The following is a 21892-nucleotide window of genomic DNA, read 5'->3' as shown; positions in this document are numbered from 1 at the left end:
GGGGACTGTCAGCCTGGCTGGAGAGTTGGGGACACCAGCCACCACAGGGAACAGTGAGCAAACCCTGCGACTGGAAAGGAGCTGATTGTTTTAATGGATCACGTTTTAGTCTGCAGCCTCGGCCTCCATCTGGCTATTTCCCAGGGGGGAGGTTTTCCAGCAACTGCTCATGGGTGGTTTTCATCTTATTCCAATCCTTGCGGTAGCCTTTTAAGGACATCTGCAAAAGGAAAGGGAATGGGGGGGGGGGGTAGAAGGTCACTTGGGAGAAACAGATTATGACTATCCAGAATACTGCCCTGGAGGACGTGGCTACCTAGGGGCACCAGGACAGGACGAATCTTCTAAAGAGCTTGTTTCTGGTCCGTAAAGTGAGAGGTCGCAGGTTCCTGCTGTGATTCTCTGCTGCTTCTCAGATTCAGATCTGATGGGCCTAGGTTTGGACCCCGTTTTACTTCCTGCTGTGGGAAGTGGAGCTGGGGTCTAGGGTGAAGGTGCTCAGTACACGTGCTCAGGGCACACCTGGCCCAGGGCAGTCTGCGACCCCTTTCTTCCCACGCCAGCACGTTTGCATGTTTCCTGTGTCACAGGGGGTGCGGTGCTTCTGTGTCACAGGAAAAGGCTGCAGGTTTAGTCAAAAGTGAAAAGACCCATGGCAACTGTGTAAATGCATGGAATCGAGTTCCAAGTGATATTAAAATTACATAATCATCTCATTTTTTAAAAAACTGGCTTCATGTATAAAGTAGTGATCACTAAACTATCCATGGTGGTGGGGGGTGCGGGTTAAGAAGCTTCCAGAATTTATTATGGAAACAAGCAACTAAAAACACACCATTACTACAGAGTCTCTTCCTGATGACCTGGAAAGACCCTGCCCCTAACCATGAGAAAGCAGCTTTAAAGGAAAGTCATCCTTAATTTCCGTATAAGACTTTCAGCCACCGTGGAGGTTTCTCACAGACGTTAGCGTCCAAACATCTGTATCCTTAGCTTGCAAACAAAACCCCAGACAAAAATGGGAAGGGCATGGAAGACAGCCCATCTGGGGCTGCTCTGTGGCCCACCTCTGCAATCTCCACTTTCCTTTCCCACATCCTGATGGTCTTCTCCAGGTCCCCGTTTAGGATCTTCTCCTTGACGTACAGCATCACTGGCGGCGCTCGGAACTCGGCCAGCTGCTTCCGCAGCTTCGTATTCAAAGCCTCGGCTCTGGCCCGGTCCTGGGTGGGGAAGGATCAAGTAAACCCGGGGTCCCTGGCGCTTCTGGCCTGTCGGGACTTGCTGGCCCTCCCGTCTCTCCCCAGTTTCAGTGTAGTTCTAAACACAATGTTTAAATTTTTTACAGATTGTGATCTTTTCATCCAGTTCAGAAACACTAAGGACAGCCTAAAAGTCTCTTTTCCTTCCTTCCTTCCTCCCTCCCTCTCTCCCTTCCCTCCTTTATTAAGAAATATGTTTTACTTATTTTGATTTTTTAGGTTTGGCTTTTTTTCTCTTTTTTTGGGTACCATTATGTATTTAAGTACATCACTTTGATTTAATCAATCTCAATTCACTTTTCTGTCTTTTTTTTTTTTGTAACAAATCCATGTAAAAAAACAAATAGCACACGTAAAGGTAATTATGTAAAAATTATAAAAGACAGTATAACTGCATAGTCTCCTCTTAACTGATTTAGAGAGCACTTCATAAAATAATACACACACATATAATTGTATTGGGGGCCTAAAACATATAAAAATGTAATACATTTGACAATAACAGTGCAATGGAGACAGGCTGAAGCAAAGCTGTATTTGAGTAAGGAAATAATACCGGATGGTAACTCAAAGCCATGGGAAGAAATGGAGAGAACCACCTATGGTAACTAGGAAAGTTAATAATACAAACTCTACAAATATACCCCGCCCCCTTCTTTCAGTTTTTGGATCCCTTCCTCACACCGTTTACTAAACTGATTCAAAATGGATCATAAACCTAAATGTAGGACCTATAAAACTGTTAAAAGAAGACAAGGGTAAATCTTCATGATAATTGGGTTAGGTAATGGTTTCTCAGCTATAATACCAAAAGCACACGTGCAAAAGGAAAAAAATTAGATGAATTGCACTTCATCAGAATGAAAAACTTATGCTGCAATCGGCACCGCCAAGAGAGTGAAAAGAAAACCCAAAGAATGGTAGAAAATACAGGGTGGTACAAAAGTACATTTACAGTTGTTCATATGGAAACTAATACAATAATTAAATCAAGAACAGCTGAACTCAAGAATAAATTCTGTGCTTTATGCACTCAAAACTATAAGCCTACTTTTGCCCCACCCTGTATTTGCAAGTCATATATCCGATAAGGGATGTGAGTCCTTACAATTTACAACTCCATGACGAAAAGAAGACAATTAAAAACTGGGTAAAGGACTTGAATAGACATTACTCCAAAGAAGATAGACAAGTTGCCAATAAGCACATGAAAAGATGCTCAATGTCATGAGTCATTAGGGAAATTCAAATAAAAAACCACGGTATCACTTCACACTCGCTAGGACAGCCATTTTTAAAAACCTGAAAATAGCAAGCGTTGGGGGAAGGTATATAGAAACTGGGACCCTCACACACACAGCGTCGGTGGGAATGTAAAATGGTGTAGCCACTGCAAAACAGCTTGGCAGTTTCTGTAAATGTTAAACAGAGTTACCATATATATGTAACCCACAGTTCTACTTTTAGCTGTATGTTCAAGAGAAAAGAAAGCAAAACCTACATTCACACAAAAACTTGTATGTAAATGTCCACAGCGCTATTCACAATAGCCAAAAAGTGGAAATAGCCCAAATGTCCATCAACTGATAAACTGATAAAATGTGATCTATTCATGCAATAAAATATTATTCAGCTATAAAAAGAAACTAAGTGCTAATATGTGTTACAACATGAATATTGAAAATATTATTAAAATTAAAGAAGCCAGTCACATAAGACCACATAGTGTATGATTCCTTTTATAGGAAATGCCCAGAGTAGGCAAATTCAGTGGTTGCCTAGGGCTGGAGCGTAGGAGTGAGGTGAGGTGGGCAATGGAGAAGGATTTCTAATAGGCACAGGGGCTTTTTGGGGTGCCCAAAATGTCCTCAAATTATTGTTCTGACAGTTATACAACTGTCAGAATATACTATTGGCCACTAAAATGTACATTAAAAAAATTTTTTTTTAATCTTCACCCAAGGATATTTTTTCCATTGCTTTTCAGAGAAAGTGGAAGGGAAAGAGAGAGAGAGGGAGAAACATCGATGTGAGTGGTTGCCCAACTGGGGCCAGGAATCGAGCCTGCAACTGAGGTATGTGCCCTTGGTCAGAATCGAACCCGTGACCCTTCAGTCCGAGGGCCGACACTTTATTCACTGAGCTAAACCAGCTAAGGGCTAAAATGTACATTTTAAATGGGTGAATTATATGGTATGTGAATTATGCCCCAATAGAGCTGTTGAAGTTTACAAGAAAGCTAAAATATACTGAGCAGTGAATGCCAGGCGGGAAGAGATTAACAAAGGACTTATATGCATACATGCATAACCCATGGACACAGACAATAGTGGGGGGGCGGGAGTGGGGAGGAGGGGGCCGATGGGGAAAAAGGGGACATCTGTAATACTTTCAACAATAATGATAAATTAGAAAAATAATAAAAATGGATTTCATGTTTTACTTGTAATCTAATAAATGTCAACCTCCCCCCCCAAAATAAGTACCACAGAAATTCTGCAAAGAGAGAGCACGGACTTTTGCTTGAACTTTGTCATCTGCCACTCTGCTCCAAGACCATCTCTTTGCAGAGCCTGTTGGTTCTCCATCAAGGATATGATGGGGCTGCCGTCGCAAAGCTGTCTCATCCGTAGTAATGCTGTGGCTTTGGGGCCATTGTAGACAGGTCTGGGGCCAACTGCTGGGGACACTTCAGGCCCATTCATGACGACACTAATAAGTATACTTATGGCTTTAGAGGCTGACGAAACATTTCTATACGTGTTCCTATCTGATCGCCACAGGGGTTGTGATGGCTATTTGACAGATGTGGAGACTGAGTCCCGTCTAATTCAAAGGCTAGAGACTGGCCACACCAAACCTGATGCCAGGCCTTCTGACTACAAGTCCAGTGCTCTTGAAGCCCCACTTTCCCAAAAAAGTCCTCTTCGAGTTCCATCCTAGGTGCATTTACCTGCAGAAATTCAACTTTATGCACCCAGCAAAACACCGAGCGCCCTAAATCACAGCGTAGACGATGCTGCATCTTTCCTTGCAGTGACCATGGGGCCTGGAGTGAGCCCAGGATGGAGGTCTACCGTCCAAGCATCCACTGCACCGAATGAGAGTTACGTGTCTAAAGAGCTTTCTCTCCTTTACCTGTATGCTGGTGTGTGCACTCTTTTTCATACCAGTTACATTATTACATGCATGTTACATTTTTTGCAAGGTTGTACAGATGACACTTGAAGTATTTCACTTGATGGGCCATTTAAGGCATTCCCGAGGATTGTTTGGACTCCATGATTTCCACCTTATGAGCTGACTCTAGCACCTAACCCAGCAGTGAAAGGCAACTCCGCTAGACCGGGAGTCTCCAGGTGCTTCCTCCTTTGACAGCCCACAGGTACTTTGATTTCTATGGTGTAGGTGTTTCTAGACAAAAATCAAGGTGGCTTGGATCTTGGTGGGCACAGGCTCAAGCCCTTGCAGACAAACACCAGAAATAGCACATGTAACCCTCTCTTACCTCCTCTACTTGTAGAGTTTCTCTTTCAATTTTTTCAAGTAGCTCGTTTCTCAGCAATATCTCCTTTTCCAGATTGATGGACATTTCCATTGCTCGGTGTAGCCTGGTCTGAAAAGTAACAACACGGCAAGTCTTGAGCAAGGTGATCACAGACAGGGCAGGAAAGAGGGAACTGCAAGGGGTGACTGGCTCTGGTGGGGCAGGGCCTCCGAGAAGATGTGATGGGAGCTATTTGTGATTCTGAGCACGATGTCAGTGTGGCATCTTGGCACAGTGTGGCTGAACTCTCTGCCTGGGGAGGGTCCCACGAGGCTGAAATCAAGGTATCGGTCAGGGCTGTGGCTCTCATTTGGTGCTGGGGTCATCTTCCAAGCTTATGGGTTGTTGGCAGAATGCATTTCCTTGAAGTTGCAAGACCTGGGTCCCTGTTTTCTTTTTGGCTGTCGGCAGGGGTGGCCCTCAGCTCCCCGAGGCCACCCTCAGATCCATGCTATGTGGTCTCCTCTATCTCCAAGCCAGCAATAGGGAACTTCTCACCCAGCAAATCTCCTTCTTGCTTCGAATTCATGGCTTCCTCTCCCAGAGAAAACTCCCTGCTTTCAGCTTCATGTGATTAGTCCAGGCCCACCCAGATCATCCCCCTATTTCAAGGTCAACTGTGCTGTGTAATATAATCTAATGATAGAACAGAACAGAACAGAACCTAATAACAGAATCCACCCTGTCTGTAGTCCTGGGGAGTGGGCAGGGTGCATATACCAGGGGCCAGGGAGTCTTGGGGGACATCTTAGAATTCTCCTACCACAAGGCACCCCTCGCTTACAGTCGGTTAAGGGTGAAGAGGGTAAAGAGGGTCAAATGTATGGTAACGAAAAGAAACTGGACTTTGAGTGGTGAGCACACAATAGAGTATATAGGTGTTGAAGTATAATATACACCTGAAATTGATATAATGCTATTAACCAACATTACCCCAACAAATTAAAAAACACACCAGTTAATACCTACTAAATATTCTCAAATAATTAAACATATAAATTTTTTAAAAAGAGTGACCTATCACAGCTGTAGTCAATCAATGATAATATGCCAGAGTCCACTGCTCAGGGCTTGTCACTGAGGAAATGGTGCCCCCTTGACTGAGGCTCACTCATAAAACTCACAGAAAAGGAGAGACGTGCCCGCCTCCTTCCCGGCTGTACCCTCAGCGTGTGCCGGCGTGCCATGGGCCCTCAGTACATTTGGTAACAGAGGGAAAGTTAGTCTGCATGTTTTTAACAAGATCTTGCATTGGGTGTTTGACACTTATATGAAGTGGTCCCTCCTGCCACCCTCCAATCCCCTAAACACACACTTGAATCACTAACAGGTCGTTGGACAATAGTAGCCTAGCACGTGCTTTGGCCCGGCACTGTCCTTGGTGCTGGGGACACAGCCCAGACCAGCCGGAGCCCTGAGGTACAAAACGCCCCCTCCAAGAGGTGAAGCCTTGTGCCTGGGGTCCCCATTGGAGCCCCCTTTCAAACTCAGGCCTGACTGCACAACTCACAGCTGTTCTGCCTTCCTTTCCCCCCGGGAGCCTGAGCACTGGGACATGGAGGAAGGGGGCCTGCCTCTCCCTCAGCCCCTTGCCGTGTCCTCCTTAGGACTCCTGGGGGTGGCTCCATCGGCTGCTTCCTATTGTTTGTAGCCGCCTACAAGCACAGTGGCCTCTGGGATTCGGGCTGAAACGGCTTCTATTCCGCCCACCGTGGCCTGTGTCCCTGCTGCTCAGCTATCCATCCATACCCAGAAACCTGGGTTGTGTGCTTACACCCATCCCAACGAGCTCAGGCCCTGCCACCTGCCAGTTTCATTTTATAAACCAGTAGCTCCACTCCCAACCCCTGGTTTTCCCCCTGCAAGATCAGACAGGCCCTGTGTTATTTAGTTGGTTTTGCAGGATAAGATCAAGGTCCAATGTGATGTAACCTCTTGCTGCCCGGCTCTCGAGCCAGCAAGGGCCTGGGAGTCACGAGGATTGGCTTTGTCTGGAAATAGTAGGGATCAGATAAGCTAACTACTGACGAGATAAGCTCCGGGTGACGATCGGTAGCATGTTTACGACGCTGTCACGGGTGCCAGCACAATACCGTCTACACACTTTGTGCCTGGGGAAGACAGCTGGGTTAGGTGGGACATGCACTGGACCAGGAGTCCCAGCCCGGTCACAGACTAGTTGTTTGAATCAGGCAATTACTCTCTGGGCCTTGGGTTTTTCATATGTGAAAGGAAAATACTGGACAAACAGCAGCCTGGCCTAAACACGTTCCAGTTCACATTTTAAAATGACACCGTGTGGGCCAAATTAAGCGCCTCTGTGAGCCACCAACCCCTGTAGCCACAGCTGCTGCCTGGGTCCCTGGCCGGGCCCGGGTCAGCAACCCTGCTCTGGAAAAAGCCAGACAGACAGTAAATATTTTCGGCTTTGCAGGCCAAGAGGCAAAATTGAGGATATTATGTAGTTACTTATATGAACAAGAGAAAAAAACCAAATTTCCACAATTGTTTTATTGATAAGGTTTCAAATATAATAGTTAAGTACAGTATTTTGGACCACGGTCTACTAAAGAGAAGCGATTTCTGAGGGAGAAACCAATTGTGCTTAATTGGGTTTCAGACGCAGTGTCTGCTGTGGAGCAGGCTGCAAATGCCCTGTAAAAACCATTCTTGGCTGGCCCACAGTTGGCTGACCACTGCGTTGGCCAGGCACTAACAGGGTGACCGGACAGCCCGGCCTGCTGGGGACAGGCCCTGTTCACGCCTATGGCCCTGCTTAATTATTGGCAATGCCTCTTTTTCTCCAAAAAGCGTTCGGTGTGGATGAGGAATTATTTAGCAGTTTTCTGATTTACAGCTAAGATGGTTTTCCTTTGCAGGGTTTTAAGCAGGGAAGTGCTTTTTATATGCCTACATAAAACAGGGACCTGAATGTGGTTGGCTCTCAAAACTCACTGTGCGTAAAAATCATCTGGGGAGTTAAAAATAAAGAGATGCATGGCCCTCACCCCCTAATTCAATTGGTCAGGGTGAGACTAGGGTGTTTTTGTATCTTTTTTTTTTTTTTTTAATTTGTTCTTATATCTCCCCTGGCCTGGCCCAGGGGCTTCCCTATGCTCTTGCCCATCCATTGACTTTTCCATTGATATTTTAGAGAGTGTGGAAGGGAGGGGGGGGGGAGAGAGAGAGGAACATCTATGTGAGAGAAGCACATTGATTGGTTGCCTCCCACATGCACCCTGACTGGGGTAGGGATCGAACCTGCAACCCAGGTACGTGCCCTTGACCAGGAATCAAACCCACGACCCTTTGGTTCACAGGTCGATGCTCCAACCATTGAACCACACTGGCCAGGGGCTCCTTATGCCTTTTTAAAAAGTAGAAGCTCCCCGGGTGGTTCTAATGAGAACATTCCAAGTATTTTAGGAGATGTGGCTTTCACAAGAGAGCTCAGGGAGCAGTGGGAGACTGAAGGACACCCATCCACACCCTTGCGGGGAACCGCAGCGGCGCGTGGGAGCCTCACTGTGGCCGGAGAGGTGGGGGCAGGAAGCCCCGGGGACCTGGGCATTGGGGTGGACCTTACTTTGTAGGAGTTGAGGACCTGCAGGGTGGTTCCAGATGCCAGCTTCAGCTGGATCAGCTCTTGATTCCTCGTTTCAATGGTCTCTAAAAACTGAGCGTTCTCGATCTTCAGCTGCTGGAAGTCCACGTCGTGGAGGGCCTCGCCCACCTCCTCCTTCTGCGGCGCAGGGGCGAGAAAGGCGTGCAGTGAGGTTGTGGCGCCTGCGTGAGCGGCTCCCACCCTGGCACTCTGGGTGAGGTTTGGAAGTCGGGCATCAGTCAGTCACTCGACAATCATGGATGGTGTATCTACTTGGTGCCAGGCATGGCGCTAGGCCCTGGGGACAGAGATTTGAGCGAATAGCATGCTCCCTGGCCTCAAGGTCATGAGGATTCATGGACAGGTCACAGCGGGGCGCATGGGGTGGGCAGGAGCATCGGGCATGTGGAAGCCCTTGGGCCGGGCCAGCGGAGGATGGGAGCTGGGTGAGGGGAGGCTTCCCGCAAAGGGCCAAAGGGTTGTGAGTTCGAGTCCCGATCAAGGGCACATACCTGAGTTGCAGGCTTGATCCCTGGCCCAGGTTGGGGTGCATGGGGAAGGCAAGCAATCGATGTGTCTCTCTCACATTGATGTCCCTCTCTCTCCATCTCTCTCTCTCTCTCTCTCTCCCCCTCCCTCCCTTCCACTCTCTCTAAAAATCAATGGAAAAATATCCTTGGGTGATTATTAACAACAACAACAAAAAGTAGAGGATCTTACATTTGTCCTTAAGCCACTTTTTGTTGTTAAAGCTGTCCCAGTTTGTTGAGTCTTTCAGGATTGCAAGTCAATCAGGCAATAGTCCCTGACAGGTTAATTCTCCTGCCCAAGGTTGTATGTTGTCGGTGGCCACCTCTGATGTGCATGCCGTCTGTGCCCAAATTCAAGCTAATAATAAAACTGTTGGGCTAGGAGAGTACAGAGCCATGTACCCACACTCTGGAGACCCCCTGCCATGCCTGCCTTACTGCCTTTAGGTCAGCTATTCAAAGACTCACCAAGGAACAGGGCAACCGTGCCACCCAGGCCACATCCCCCAAAACAATCAACAAGCATTGAAGCCAGCTCCGCCTACAGATTTACCAGTACAGTGACTGTATCAGTTTTCTATGGCTGCTGTAACAAATAACCCCAAACTGGCAGCTTAGAAAACAACACAGATCTACTATCTTACAGCTCATAAGGTCAGAGCCCGATACAGTTCTTTGGGCTAAAACCAAGGTGCTGGCAGGGCTGCGTTCTTTTTGGAGGCTCTAGAGAAGACTGTTTCCTTGCCATCGCCAGCTTCTAGAGGTGCCTGCATTCCTTTGTCCATGAGGTCTTCCTCTGTCTTAAAAGCAGGTCGCCCTGAGAGCCCTGGCAGGGTAGCTCAGCCGGTTAGAGCATCATCCTGATAAGCCAAGGTTATGGGTTTGATCCTCGGTCAGGGCACATACAAGAATCAGCCAATGAATGCATAAGTAAGTGGAACAGCAAATCGATGTTTCTCTCTCTAAATACCAATCAATCAGTACATTTTTTTTTTTTTAAAAAAGGCACGCCACTCTGATCTCTGCTTCTGTTATCACATCTTCTCTCTTCCTCATAGGACTCTTGTGACTGCACTGAATCTACTCAGACAGCCCCAGGTTATCTCTCCGTCTCAACATCCTTGACTTAATCGCATCTGCAGAATCCTTTTGCCACGTGAGGTAGCATATTTAGATTCCAGGAATCGGGACACAGACATCTTCAGGTAGACATCGTTCTACCTACTACAAGTGACCTTAAAAAAATAAGAAGCCACATACCTGCCTCAGTTGTAGAAGCATCTGTTTCCTCAGGACTTTGAGAGAAACGTTTTTCAAACATAATTTATCTTTCATGTGATCCTAAAAAATAAAGGCACATTTAAATCCATTTCTCTTCTTCTTCCCTGTTGCTTGGAAACATTGGTAAGTCTGCAGCTACGCACCAAACCTTGAGCCCTAACAGTTGGTCACTTATTTGAAGGTCTTTTCCCATCTCCCCGAGCTGGTGTCGCTATAGCGTCTCATTCATAACCGAGAAGCAGAGGAAGCTGGGTCTGGCCCATGCAAATTTTCTATTGCTTTCAATTTCAAGATAATCGGGCCTTTCCTGACAAAAGGACCTTATGATTCTTGGGTCTTTTCTGCTCTTGGTAGTTTACGTAATTTTTATTACTTATAACATATTAGGGTTAGTAAGCCTACCTATCTCCAGGGTCCAAGGCGGATATGCTACATCATCTTTGGAAGTGAAGGAGCATTTTATATCTCATTCGTGTTATAATGGAACTCAAAGAGCTTGAGATGTACCTGTCCCACTCCACACAGTCACCTGGCTAGACAGACTCATACTTTTCTCAAGAAAACATCTCAGCCCTGGCCTGTGTGGCTCAGTTGGTTGGAGCATTGTTCGATTTCCAAGGTTGAGGGTTCGATTCCTGGTCAAGGCACATACCTAGGTTTTGGGTTTGATCCCTGGTCGGGGCATGTAGAGGAGGCAACTGATTAATTTTTCTTGCTCACATCGATGTTTCTCTCTCTCTAAAATCAATGCATGTCTTCAGGCGAGGATTTCAAAAAGAAAGAAAATATATCAGATCTTGAAACAAATAGCGACAACAAAAAAGAAGTCATCGATCTGAGATGAGATACTACTGATATTCATCCAGCCTGATTTTAGCCTTGATAAACTTGCATTTTTGGACGCACACACTTTGGGAGATGTGAAAAATCTGCACATGTGAGCGACATTGATGGTGGGCCGAATGGAGTGGGGCTGCCTCACGTGCCCCACTTTTTATGCCATCTTCCTACGAATCTCTCCTCCCTTTCTAAGCTCCAACCCCTGCCAGCTCACCCTCTGGTGGTTCATGTCCTCAAGGTACTTCATCACTTTCTGAGTGGCCAAAATACTCCCTTTCTTCTTGGATATGGTTTTTAGAATATCTCTTTCAAACTCTTGCATGGCTTTCCGAACTTCAGTCCATCGGATTTCCGCTTCCTCAATGATAGCCTGGGGGAGTCAGCACAAAGAGCGAGCAGAGTTTCCAAAAACTCTCAAAGATGTATCCCTAGGAAACCTACGCTCTCAGGCCTCTTTGTGTCCCGATATACAATGTTTCTTCTTAGCCTTAGAAATATAGCCTTAAGATATAAATTTGACTATGTTAATGTTATTATTTAAAAGCATGCCTCAAAAAAGTTAATAGTAAACATAAAAAGGGGGCAAATAGAAATGGAGCCTTTAGGTATCTTTATAAATATGTCTTTTCATGTCTGAAATATTATTGACCAATTAAAAATTATAACATTAATATAATATAATATAATATAATATAATATAATATAATATAATATAATATAATATAATATAAAAATATCTAGAAGGATATACATCAAAACATTAACCACAGTCACATCAGGAGAGATGGGTTAGTGGGGGGACAGAGAAGCACTCTTACTATATACTTCTGCAATTTGATAAAAGATGTTATAGATGAATATATATATCGACAGGGAAAGACATTGTTAAGTGATAATGCAGTTGATTAGATAACATGACATCATTTTATAAAGCAATTCATATATGCATGTGAATGTGTTTTCAAATGTGCTTTTTTTAGCTTACCTATATGTTTAAGTTTTGCTACAACAAATAGAGTCTGTCTTAATCCACTTGTATTCCTTTAAAAGCAGCAACACTTACATGAACGTACCCCAGACACTTCTCGGAGCCCAGGCAGGGTGGCCCGCAGAGCCAGAGGTTTACCTCGTGATGCTGCAGGTCCCGCTCGGCATTTGCCCTCAGGCGCCTTATTTCCTCCTTCGTGTCTTCCAGCTCCTTTCGTACAAACTCAAATTTCTGGTCAACGCTGAGGGTTCCCACATGTTCCATACCTGAGCGGGATTTGGACCTGTGCCTGCCTCGTGCCTCAAAAAAACCAACACAAAGCCACTGTCAAGTAGGCATTGATAACAGGGCAGCCCAAGGGGGACGTCACAGTGACCTCTCAGACCTGCTGGAAATTGCTTGAATGACAGCCGGAGAGAACACACTCAATGCGAAAGGAATCTGGATATTAGGCCTGAGTTCATACCTATTTCACTTGTCATCCTAAGACCTGAGCTAAATACATCAAAGGCCTATGCCTGAAGTGAACTAAAAATAAATAAGTGGAAGTGTCTCAAGGGTGGAGAGACTGTGAACCTGCTGTAGACTAGCATTCAGGTCAGTGTCAGGGAAAGCCCGGAGCTCAGAGCTTCCTGAGCTGGACGCAGAAGAGAAACTGCATCCGGGGTACAGCACACAGCAAAAACAAAGAGACAAAAATTTTGGATTTCCTGTGCATTTAAGCCACAGGTCACAAGCAGGTGACCCAGGAAATATGTGGACCTCAAGATGGTATTGTTTGGCCCTCGAAGGATAGGCTTCCACTCAGTTTTAAATATAAAAAAATTTACCCACATTTGAAAAATCGGGAGATTCCACCAAAATAATTCTGATTTCCAGCTTCTCTTGAAAAGTCAACTACTCTGACAACACCAGGCCACCTGGATGGCCCTTGCAGATGAGGAAGGAGCTTTTCCAGTGCCCTCACCAGGCCCACTTCATCTCTTTATGTGGCTGGCTGGGCCCTGTAAACATTTTGAGTCTCTCAATTTAACGGAATTATTTCAAACAAACTAAAATATTCTGGGAAGGGGGGAGGGCCCTCGGGGGGAGGGGAGGAGGACATCTGTAATACTTTCAACAATAAAGGTAAATTTAAAAATATATATATTCTGGGAGAGTCAATCCAGTATTAAATGAACCTGGTTCCTTCTACCCTGACTTAAAAGAAACATCTTGAGGGGCAAGGAAGGATCAGAATAAGAACACGAACAAAGTCATACGTCGCTTGGCCAAAGAGGGCACACCAAAGGCAGATGCACAAACGCCCCTTGTATCTAAGGGACAAACAGAATAAAGCAATCCTTTATCTCCGTTGTGTACCTGCGCAAACTCTGTTACTGACTTTTGAATTTCGGATAGTTGTAGAGGTCGCTGTTCCCTGGATTCCAGTTTATTGTAATATTTCTCAAACATCTCTGTCTCAATTTTAAGAGCAGAGTTTCCATAGCTGCAAGACAGAGTGTACCTGAGTAAGTTCTATTAATAGGAGTTTAAACACCAAATAAATAGTATTTAACCCTTACTAGCTATGTATGGCCTTCTGCAAGATACTTCACCTCTTGGTGCCTCAGTTTCCCCATCTGTAAAATGGGAATAATAACACCACCTATCTTTTAGGCTTGCAGTAAGGAATGCAAAGCCTTCAGGACAGTGCCTGGCACATAGCAAGTGCTACTCAAGTATTTGATATATATTTTTAATACATCTAATGAGCCACAGAATTCAAAGCACTGGTATTACATTGACAACTGTGGCTGAAGATGAAACTTGTCTTTTCTAACTCATTTGTGAAATTCCTCCTGAATTACTACATTCTTGAAGTTACATCCATAATCTTCAGATGTTTCCTTTGGTTTATGTTTCTCAGGGTTTTTTTTCCATTTCCAGCAACCAACAGATGAAGTATCCACTGGAAGTTTATTATAAATGATGGAGAAGCTTTGAACAAATGTTTTTTAAACAACTGGATATAACAAACCTAGTTTATCCTGTATATGTCAAGATTTTCACTCTAACTCTTTGACTTCATAGATACATATATGTAACATACATGTAACACGTGTGTGTATTTGTAGAAGAGAGAGAACAGCTTTGATATCTTCGTACGTTCTTGAGTTAATTCCTGTTTGGCTGCATTTTGAGATTAGTGGAAAAGGCTCAGGGGAAAGTCCAATAAATCAAAACACCTGTGTTTCTCAGCATGTGTCCGGTTCCCACTGTAGCTGTGGAGTCGCACCTGAGTCTGGACCCCAGCACTGCCACTGACTAGCTGTGTGACCTCGGGAAAGTGACTTAACCTCTGCGCCTGTGTTTCCTCACCCTCCTTCTAGAGTTACTGCCCCACTATATAAGTTCATCTGTGCAAAATACTTGGCACATGATCAGCACTGTTACAGCGCCGGGGGCTTCCGTGTGAGACAGCAGGGAACCTTGGTATCCGATTTACCTTCTACGGTAGATACAAAACAGGCTGCTACAAACGCAGAGCACCGGGCCAGTCGTTCTTTGCTGTCCAGCTCCGTGCACAGGTTGCCTCATACTAAAAATATCCCAGCTGCCACCTTCGTTTTATCAAAGCCTCCTAGCTTTGCAAAGGGCCTTAGAGGTCACCCGGTCCCACCTGCCGCCGCCGAGCAGAGGATCGGCTAAGCACCCAGGTGCGGCACCAGGCAGACCCACCAGGTTGAAGTTCTGGCTTCGCCGAGGACCCCCTGGGCTTCCCCCGCCCACCCCGCGCCCTGGCACCTCCGCGTTGTTCTGGCTCCATCCACAGCGTGGGGAGCTCAGTGGCGGGGGACACGCAGGGGTAAAGGGCAAAGGGCAAAGGCAAGGACTGTCCCCACTCTCGGGGGGCGGGAGGGGTGTCTCAGCCCCCCCAGTGCTCAGTGCGGACTCGATCGCCTCCACAGCCGGCGGGTACCTGAGCTCTTCCACCAGGCTGCACAGCTGGATCACCGGCAGCTCCGACTCCTCCACCGCCGGCAGGTCGCTGCTGGCGGGCGTCTCGGTGTCGTCGTCAGACATCGCGCTAACCAAGCGGCCCCCGCCAACGCCAAGGGCGGCCAAGAGCGCGGGGTGCTGGCGGCCACGCGTCGCTCCGGCTGCCCCCAAGCGGTGCGTTGCCTGGCGACGGGACGCAGGCGGGGCGGGGCTTCCGGAGGCCCCGCCCATCGCCCCGCCCCGCCCCGCGCCACCCATCTCCGCGCTGACCCCAGCGAGGTCGTGGTCCAGCACCAGACACCTAAGCGCGCTGGCTTTTACTTCTTCAACAATAATTCTTTTCTTTTTTTAAAAAAATATACCTCTATTGATTTCAGAGAGAGGAAAGGAGGGAGAGGGAGATAGAAACATCAGCGATGAGAGAGTCATTGATGGAGCCCGCAACCCGGGCATGTGCCCTGACCCGGAGTCGAACCCCGATCGGCTGGATCCCAGGTCGAGGCTCAACCGCTGAGCCCCGCCCCGCCTGGCAACAATAATTCTTAAAATGATAATAATAGCAGCTATTGTTGATTGGCGCTTGCTGTGCCCTTGGCACCGTGTTAAGCAGCACAGTTCAGGAACAGCCTTGCAGCAGCCTTGTGAGAATGCCCGTCGCGCTCTTTATTTTCCAAAAACTGAGGCACAGAAAAGTGGACTCAGTTTGTGGGGGCGTCTTCCTGTGAGGCCCCTTTGTTCACCTACCGGTGCTTCACGTATACTAACCGCGCTTTCTCTTAGATGCCAGTACCCAGCCTTCCTGAAAGGCAAAGGCCCAGCTGGTTATTAAATGAGCATAAACTCAAGAGACATCTCTACATAGGCACCTGGTGTGTCCTGAGCATCTTGGGGGGATGTATGCAGCAGACCACTCCTGCCCTCAAGGACTTCCCAGTTAAATGAGGGAAACGGCCCCTAAATGGAGTGATGATAGTAACAGGTCGGGCCTCGCACCGTTTTGTTTCATCAACTCATTTAAGCCTCAAAAGCCTTAAGGAGTTGGGGTTTCTGTCTTCATCTTATGGATCAGGGAACTGAGGAACAGAGTAGCTAGATGAGTTGCCCACGGCCACACAGGAATGGAATCAAGCTCTAGCGGGCCCGAAGCCCATGCTGCTAACTTCTGCACTGACGTGGGTCATGGCAGGGATGCAGCGGGGTAGCCTTCTGTCTGCTCCCATTGGGATGGAAGAGGGCTGGGTGGGCAACCTTCTCTGAGGGGGACGGGAAGGGGCGCTGGGTGTGATTAGAAAGCAAGCTGGGATAAACTGCTTAGGATGAGGGTCGGCCACCTTCCCTCACAAGGACCATGTAGTCACTAAACTCCAAAGGACTTTTGTTTTGCTGCTTAGGGGACACAAGTTTGGATTACTGGAGAGGATGGCAGAGAGGCTGAACCCTGCCACCGCCTTCCTCTCTCTGCTGGTAGGCCTCTTCAGGCTCTGGGAGCAATGCAGACCACATTTAGAAATACTTAATATGCTCATGGACCAGGTGATACAAATGGATGCCAGTCCCAAGAGGGCCCCGAGAATGAAAGGGCCCTGCAGCAGGTCTCGGCTATGGTGCAAACAACCCTGTCACCTGGGCTGTGCGATACAGGGGCCCAGTGGTGCAGGAGGTATCGGTGGTGGGAAAAGATGTCGTGTGAAGCTCTAAGGAAGATCCAGTGGGGAATCACAATGCAATACCTGGAATTTTGGGGAAGGACCATGCAGTCCACAGCAAGCAATGTGGTGCCCTTTAGAAACAGCTCAGTCATTTGGCAGCAGTCATGGTAGATTATTATGTGAAAAACTGACTCAGCTCGCAAGCTTTAAATAATGATGACAATCGCCGTTGTTATTTCTTAATATATTTATTACCAATTAGGCAATATTATTGCTTCATAAAAAACTTATAACAATGATTGTTTCAGTTACTCTTTTGCCTTTGCTGCCTACGTGCTAAGCACCTTCGGTGCATCATCTCATTGCGACAGCTGGTTCTGTGCTGGTTCCGCGAGGCACGGGCGCCTTCTCAACCCCCATTTCGCTCATGAGGAGACTGAGCCTTAGAGAAGTTTAGCAACTTTCTCGAGGTCACGTAGCTATTCTGGGTGGGGCTGAAATTCAAATCCAGAACTCTGCCCTCTCTTTTCATCATATCCACCCCTTTAGAGCAGGGGGTGGGGGTGGGGGGTAGGTGAGGGACTCTTTTGCCTTCCCAGGGGACATTTGAAAACATCTGCAGACATTTTTGTTTGTTACAATCAAGGGCGGAGGTGCTATTGTCATCTAAAGGACAGAAGCCGGAGACGGCACTTGTATTAGTTTCCCAAAGCTGCTGTAACAAATAACCTCAAATGAGGTGGCTTAAAAACCACAGAAGTGTAGAGCCTTATGATTCTGGAGGCTAGGAGTCCAAAATCAAGGTGTTGGCAAGGCCACACTTTCTCTGAAGGTGCTATGGAAGAACCTTCCCAGCCTCCCGGGGCTTCTGGCAATCTTTGGCATTTCTTGACGTGTAGCCCTATCACTCCCTCTTCACATGGCCTTCTTCCTTGTGCCTTTGTGTAGCCTTGCCTCATCTTATAAGGACAGAAGTCATTTGATTCAAGGCCAAGCCTAAATCCAACATGAATTCATCTCCAGATCTTTAACTCATCACAACTGCAAAGATCCTTATTTCCAACAAGGTCACATTCTGAGGTTCCAGATGGACGTGAATTTGGGGGGACACTATTCAGCCCACTATACTGTTAAACACCCTCCCATGCACAGGACAACCCCCCACAACAAAGCATGAACTGTCCCCAAATGTCCATAGCACTGAGGTTAGGAAACTGCTCAAGAGGGAGGCACTTCTCTGGGAAGCAATGAGAACTTGCCTGTGCGAATCCAGACAGCTACGAACAGAAAGGGTCTTAGAGCAACTTGCAGTCTAGAGACCACCCTCGCTTCCACTTTTCTGGGACCACTTCCTCTGACAGCCTCTAGTATCTCCATGTGGATGCTGCTCCCTGCCTAGCATTATTTTTGTAGCACGCTGCATTTTGACTTCAGAAGGATATGGTCAGATCCACCCAAAGTATTAAGCTTCAACCATAAATAAGAAGTGCCCAGCTCCATCTTCTCCCAAAGGGAAGATGCTAAAAATCAGATAAAGGAACTTGGGCTTCTGGGCAAGTGACTACTTACATGTTATAGAAAAGAAACCGGTCCTGTGAGGTGGTCCATCGTCTGAGGGCTGCCAGAGCACTTTGCGCTATTCTTTCAATGAATACGTTGAGTTCCTGCTTTGTGCTTGGCCCTGGGGATGCCCAGCAAGGCTGGTGTGCCTACTCCCAAGGGGCTTCCAGTCTGATGTGAAGAATTTCAGTGAGGTAGGTGCTATAAGAGAAATACAACATGCCCAGATTTCAAGGGGTCATGAAAGGCTGGGTCAAGTGAGGTCTAAGCTGAGATTTAAAGGCTAAGTAGGATTCAAACCCAGGTGAGTGAGACTCGTTAGTCCAAACTCAACCACAAGCTCAGGCCCCAAGCAGAGACCAAGGGAAGAGCAAAACTGGGAGAAGAGAGGGCTTGTGCAAAGGCCCAGAGGGCAGAGCGAGTGCGTTTGGGGAACTGAAGAAAGGTCAGCCCATGCTTCACCCCAAGACAGAGAAAGCCATTACTACCGTCCACCTCCTGGCTCCCCGCCCCCCTGTCCTCTGGAGGCTCCCTTTTGACCTCTTTTCTAACATGAGTTGTTTGGGTGCTTTCTCTTGGTGTCTACGTTCACCCCAACTTTCTTCTCCGTTTCAGAAAACCAGAATCCTCAGATGCTCAAGTCCCTCATAGAAAATGACATAGTTCTGGCATGTAACCTACACACTTTCTTCTGTGTATTTTAAATAATCTCTAGATTACTTCTACCATCTAGTACAAGGTACATGCTATGTAAACAGTTGTTATACTGTATTGTTTAGGAGATAACACAAGGAAAAAGTCGGTGTGTGCTCAGTGCAGAAGTAATCATTGTAGACCTAACTACATAGTACACGTCAGCAACGACATAACATTTTTTTCCAAATAATGTTGATCTTCAGAACCTACAGCTACAGAAGGCCCATTGTAACTCATTACACTTATTCATTGCTCTTTGATGAGCTTTTGGGGCGTTTCCAGACTATTATTGCAGTAAGCTCTGATAAGAGCATTCTAGTAAATGTCTTCTGGGGAACATAGGTACACATGTCTGTTAAGTAGACACTTAGGGGTGCAACTGCCAGGTCATAGTATGTTCAGCTTTAGTGGATACTGCTCAGTGGTTTTTATATCAGGTTTTCACATTTTAAAAATCCTCACACGAGGATATTTTTTATTGATTTTTTAGGGTGGGGAGAGAGAGAGAAACATCCATCAGTTGCCTCCTGAATGCACCCTGATGGGGGATCGAGCCCACAAGCTTTTGGGAGGACACTCCAACCAACTGAGCCACCTGGCCAGGGCCCGGCTTTCACTTTTTAAAACAATCAGTGACATGGGGCACTGTGCCCTCTTTCTGCAGCGGTCAGTCGTTTGTTCACACTCATTTATGGAGCCCCGATCTGTGTCAGGCACCGTCCGAGCTATCGGAATGCCAAGGTGAAGAGGCCATGGGCCAGTCCTGGCCCCGTGTGCCCTGAGATCTATTCCTCTCCTTCCCTGTGTTGGGGGAAGGAAGGGGGTGGCAATGAGCCATTTAGGCTGCATTTCCCAGGCTCCTGGGTCAGCTGAAGGGCAGGAGAATGGAAGACATTTGGGTCGCAGTCCCCTCTCTGTACCTTGGGCAATACCTCTGGTTGTGGCTGAATCTTTTCCATGGCTCCAGTTCCCCGAGCAGAGGCCTGTCACCTGTTCCAACTTCTGCAGGTGACCCTAGCCCCTGGGCTCCAGCGACCTCACCTGCTCCCTTGCCCCTCTAGCTGACAGTGGCAGTGGCCTCCTACTCTTGGTGTCACCTGGGCCTCCCCAATCTTCCACCATGTGTGCATCCAATCCCTGTATACAAAAGGTCATTAATGAAGCTTAGAGATGATGAAACCTTTCACTACCCCAAACTCCAACCCCTCCCCCCAGGCCCAAGGGTCCCCAGATCTCCCCCCTCCACTCCACCAACCCCCCCCCCCGGGCTGGCTCCAAGGGAGCTTTGTGCAAGGTTGAAATGGTCCCTTGTTTCTACTGCCTTTGGAAAGGACCCTCCTCTAGGATTGCTGAGGGAGCCAGTCCCACTGGCAGCTCACCTGGAAGGAGCAGAGGGAGCTGTCTCCACCCCTCCTGAAAAGTGAGTCACTCTGTCAACATGCCCTTCTGAAGTCACAGCTGGTTCTACCAGGTCCCCTGGAGCTGGGCCACGTCCTTGCCAAGCCAGAGCCTTCTCCCTTCTCCCTCGTCAAAAGCAGGAGGCACATGCCAGCCAGAAATACCAGGAAGCCTGTTCTATTCAAGTCCTTCAGACTATCACAGTCTTTGTAAGTCAGTTATTGCTGAACGACATAGAGGGAAAGGAAAATTTTCCCTCCCTCCTTGGCCTCTGTCTCCATCCACACCCCAAAGGAAGCCATTATTAACAGCTCATTGTGGAACATTCCGATTCTGTATAATGCATAATTAATTTTATTTAGTAGGATTTTTTTTTTTTTAGAGCAATCTTAGCTTCACAGCAAAATTGAGGGGAAAGTACAGAGGTTTCCCGTATACTCCCTGCCTCCCCCATATACATAGTCTCCCCTATTCCACCATCCCCTCTAGAGCGGCACATTTCCTACACTGATGAATCTACACTGACATGTCATCATCACCCAGAGTCCGGAGTTTCCATGAGGATTCACTCTTGGTGTATATTCTATGGGTTTAGAGAAAATGTACAATGACATATATTCACCATTACGGTGTCCTGTTTCCACTGCCCTAAAAGTCCTCTGTGCTCTGCCTGCTCATCCCTCTGGCAGCCGCTGATCTTTTTCCTGTCTCCATAGTTCTGCCTTTTCCTGAGCGTCACCTAGTTGGAATCATACCGTCTGTAGCCTTTTCACACTGGCTTCTTTCACTTAGTAATATGCACTTAAGTTTCTCCCATATCTTTTCATGGCTTCATAGCTCATTTCTTTTTTAGTGCTGAGTAATATTCCATTATCTGGAAGTACCACAGGTTATTATTATTATTAATCCTCACCTGAGGATATGTTTATTGATTTGAGAGAGAGAGAGAGAGAGATCTATTGCCTCCCATATGGGCCCCGACCGGGGATCGAACCCGAAACCTTTTTGGTGTACAGAGCGACACTCCAACTAACTGAGCCACCCAGCCGGGGCTATCACAGTTTCTATATCTGTTCACCTGCCGAAGGACACCTTGGTTGCTTACAAGTTTTGGCAATTATGAATAAAGCTGCTATAAACATCCATGTGCGGGTTTTGGTGTGGACATAAGTTTTGAACTCCTTTGGGTACATACCAAGGAATGGCATTGCTGGAGTTTATGGTGAGAGTATGCTCAGTTTTGCACGAAACTGCCAACTCTCTGCCATTTCGCATGCCCGCCAGCAATGAACGAGTTTCCTGTTCTCCATACTTTCGCCAGCGCTGGCTGGTGCCAGTGCTCAGAGTTTCCCCCATCTGACAGGCGTATTGTGCTGTCTCCCGGCTGCTTTAATTTGCAGTTCCCCATGACACGGGATGCAGAGCATCTTCTCATACGCTTATTTGCTGTCTGTACGTCTTCTTTGGTGCCGTGTCTATTAAGGTCTTTGACCATTTTAAAATCACGTTGCTTCGTATTGTTTTATGAGTGTTAAGAGTTCTTTGTATATTTTGG

General features: G+C 47.0%; 1 protein-coding gene across 1 annotated transcript; it reads right to left on the bottom strand.

The window, feature by feature from the left end:
* Positions 1 to 105: 105 nt before the first annotated feature.
* Positions 106 to 15118, bottom strand: CFAP263 (cilia and flagella associated protein 263; the record flags this gene model as incomplete). The annotated part of the gene is given in 10 exon segments (XM_081119655.1): positions 106 to 159; positions 161 to 220; positions 1068 to 1223; positions 4771 to 4878; positions 8396 to 8551; positions 10204 to 10284; positions 11279 to 11434; positions 12191 to 12352; positions 13415 to 13541; positions 15015 to 15118. Coding segments are annotated over 10 exon segments (1164 nt in total).
* Between the last annotated feature and the right edge of the window lie 6774 nt (positions 15119 to 21892).

This window comes from Miniopterus schreibersii (genome assembly GCF_964146895.1).
Source record: "Miniopterus schreibersii genome assembly, chromosome: 18".
In the NCBI taxonomy this organism is placed as follows: domain Eukaryota; kingdom Metazoa; phylum Chordata; class Mammalia; order Chiroptera; family Miniopteridae; genus Miniopterus; species Miniopterus schreibersii.
The sequence above is the reverse complement of the archived record's forward strand: the minus strand, read 5'-3'. Positions and strand labels throughout refer to the sequence as shown.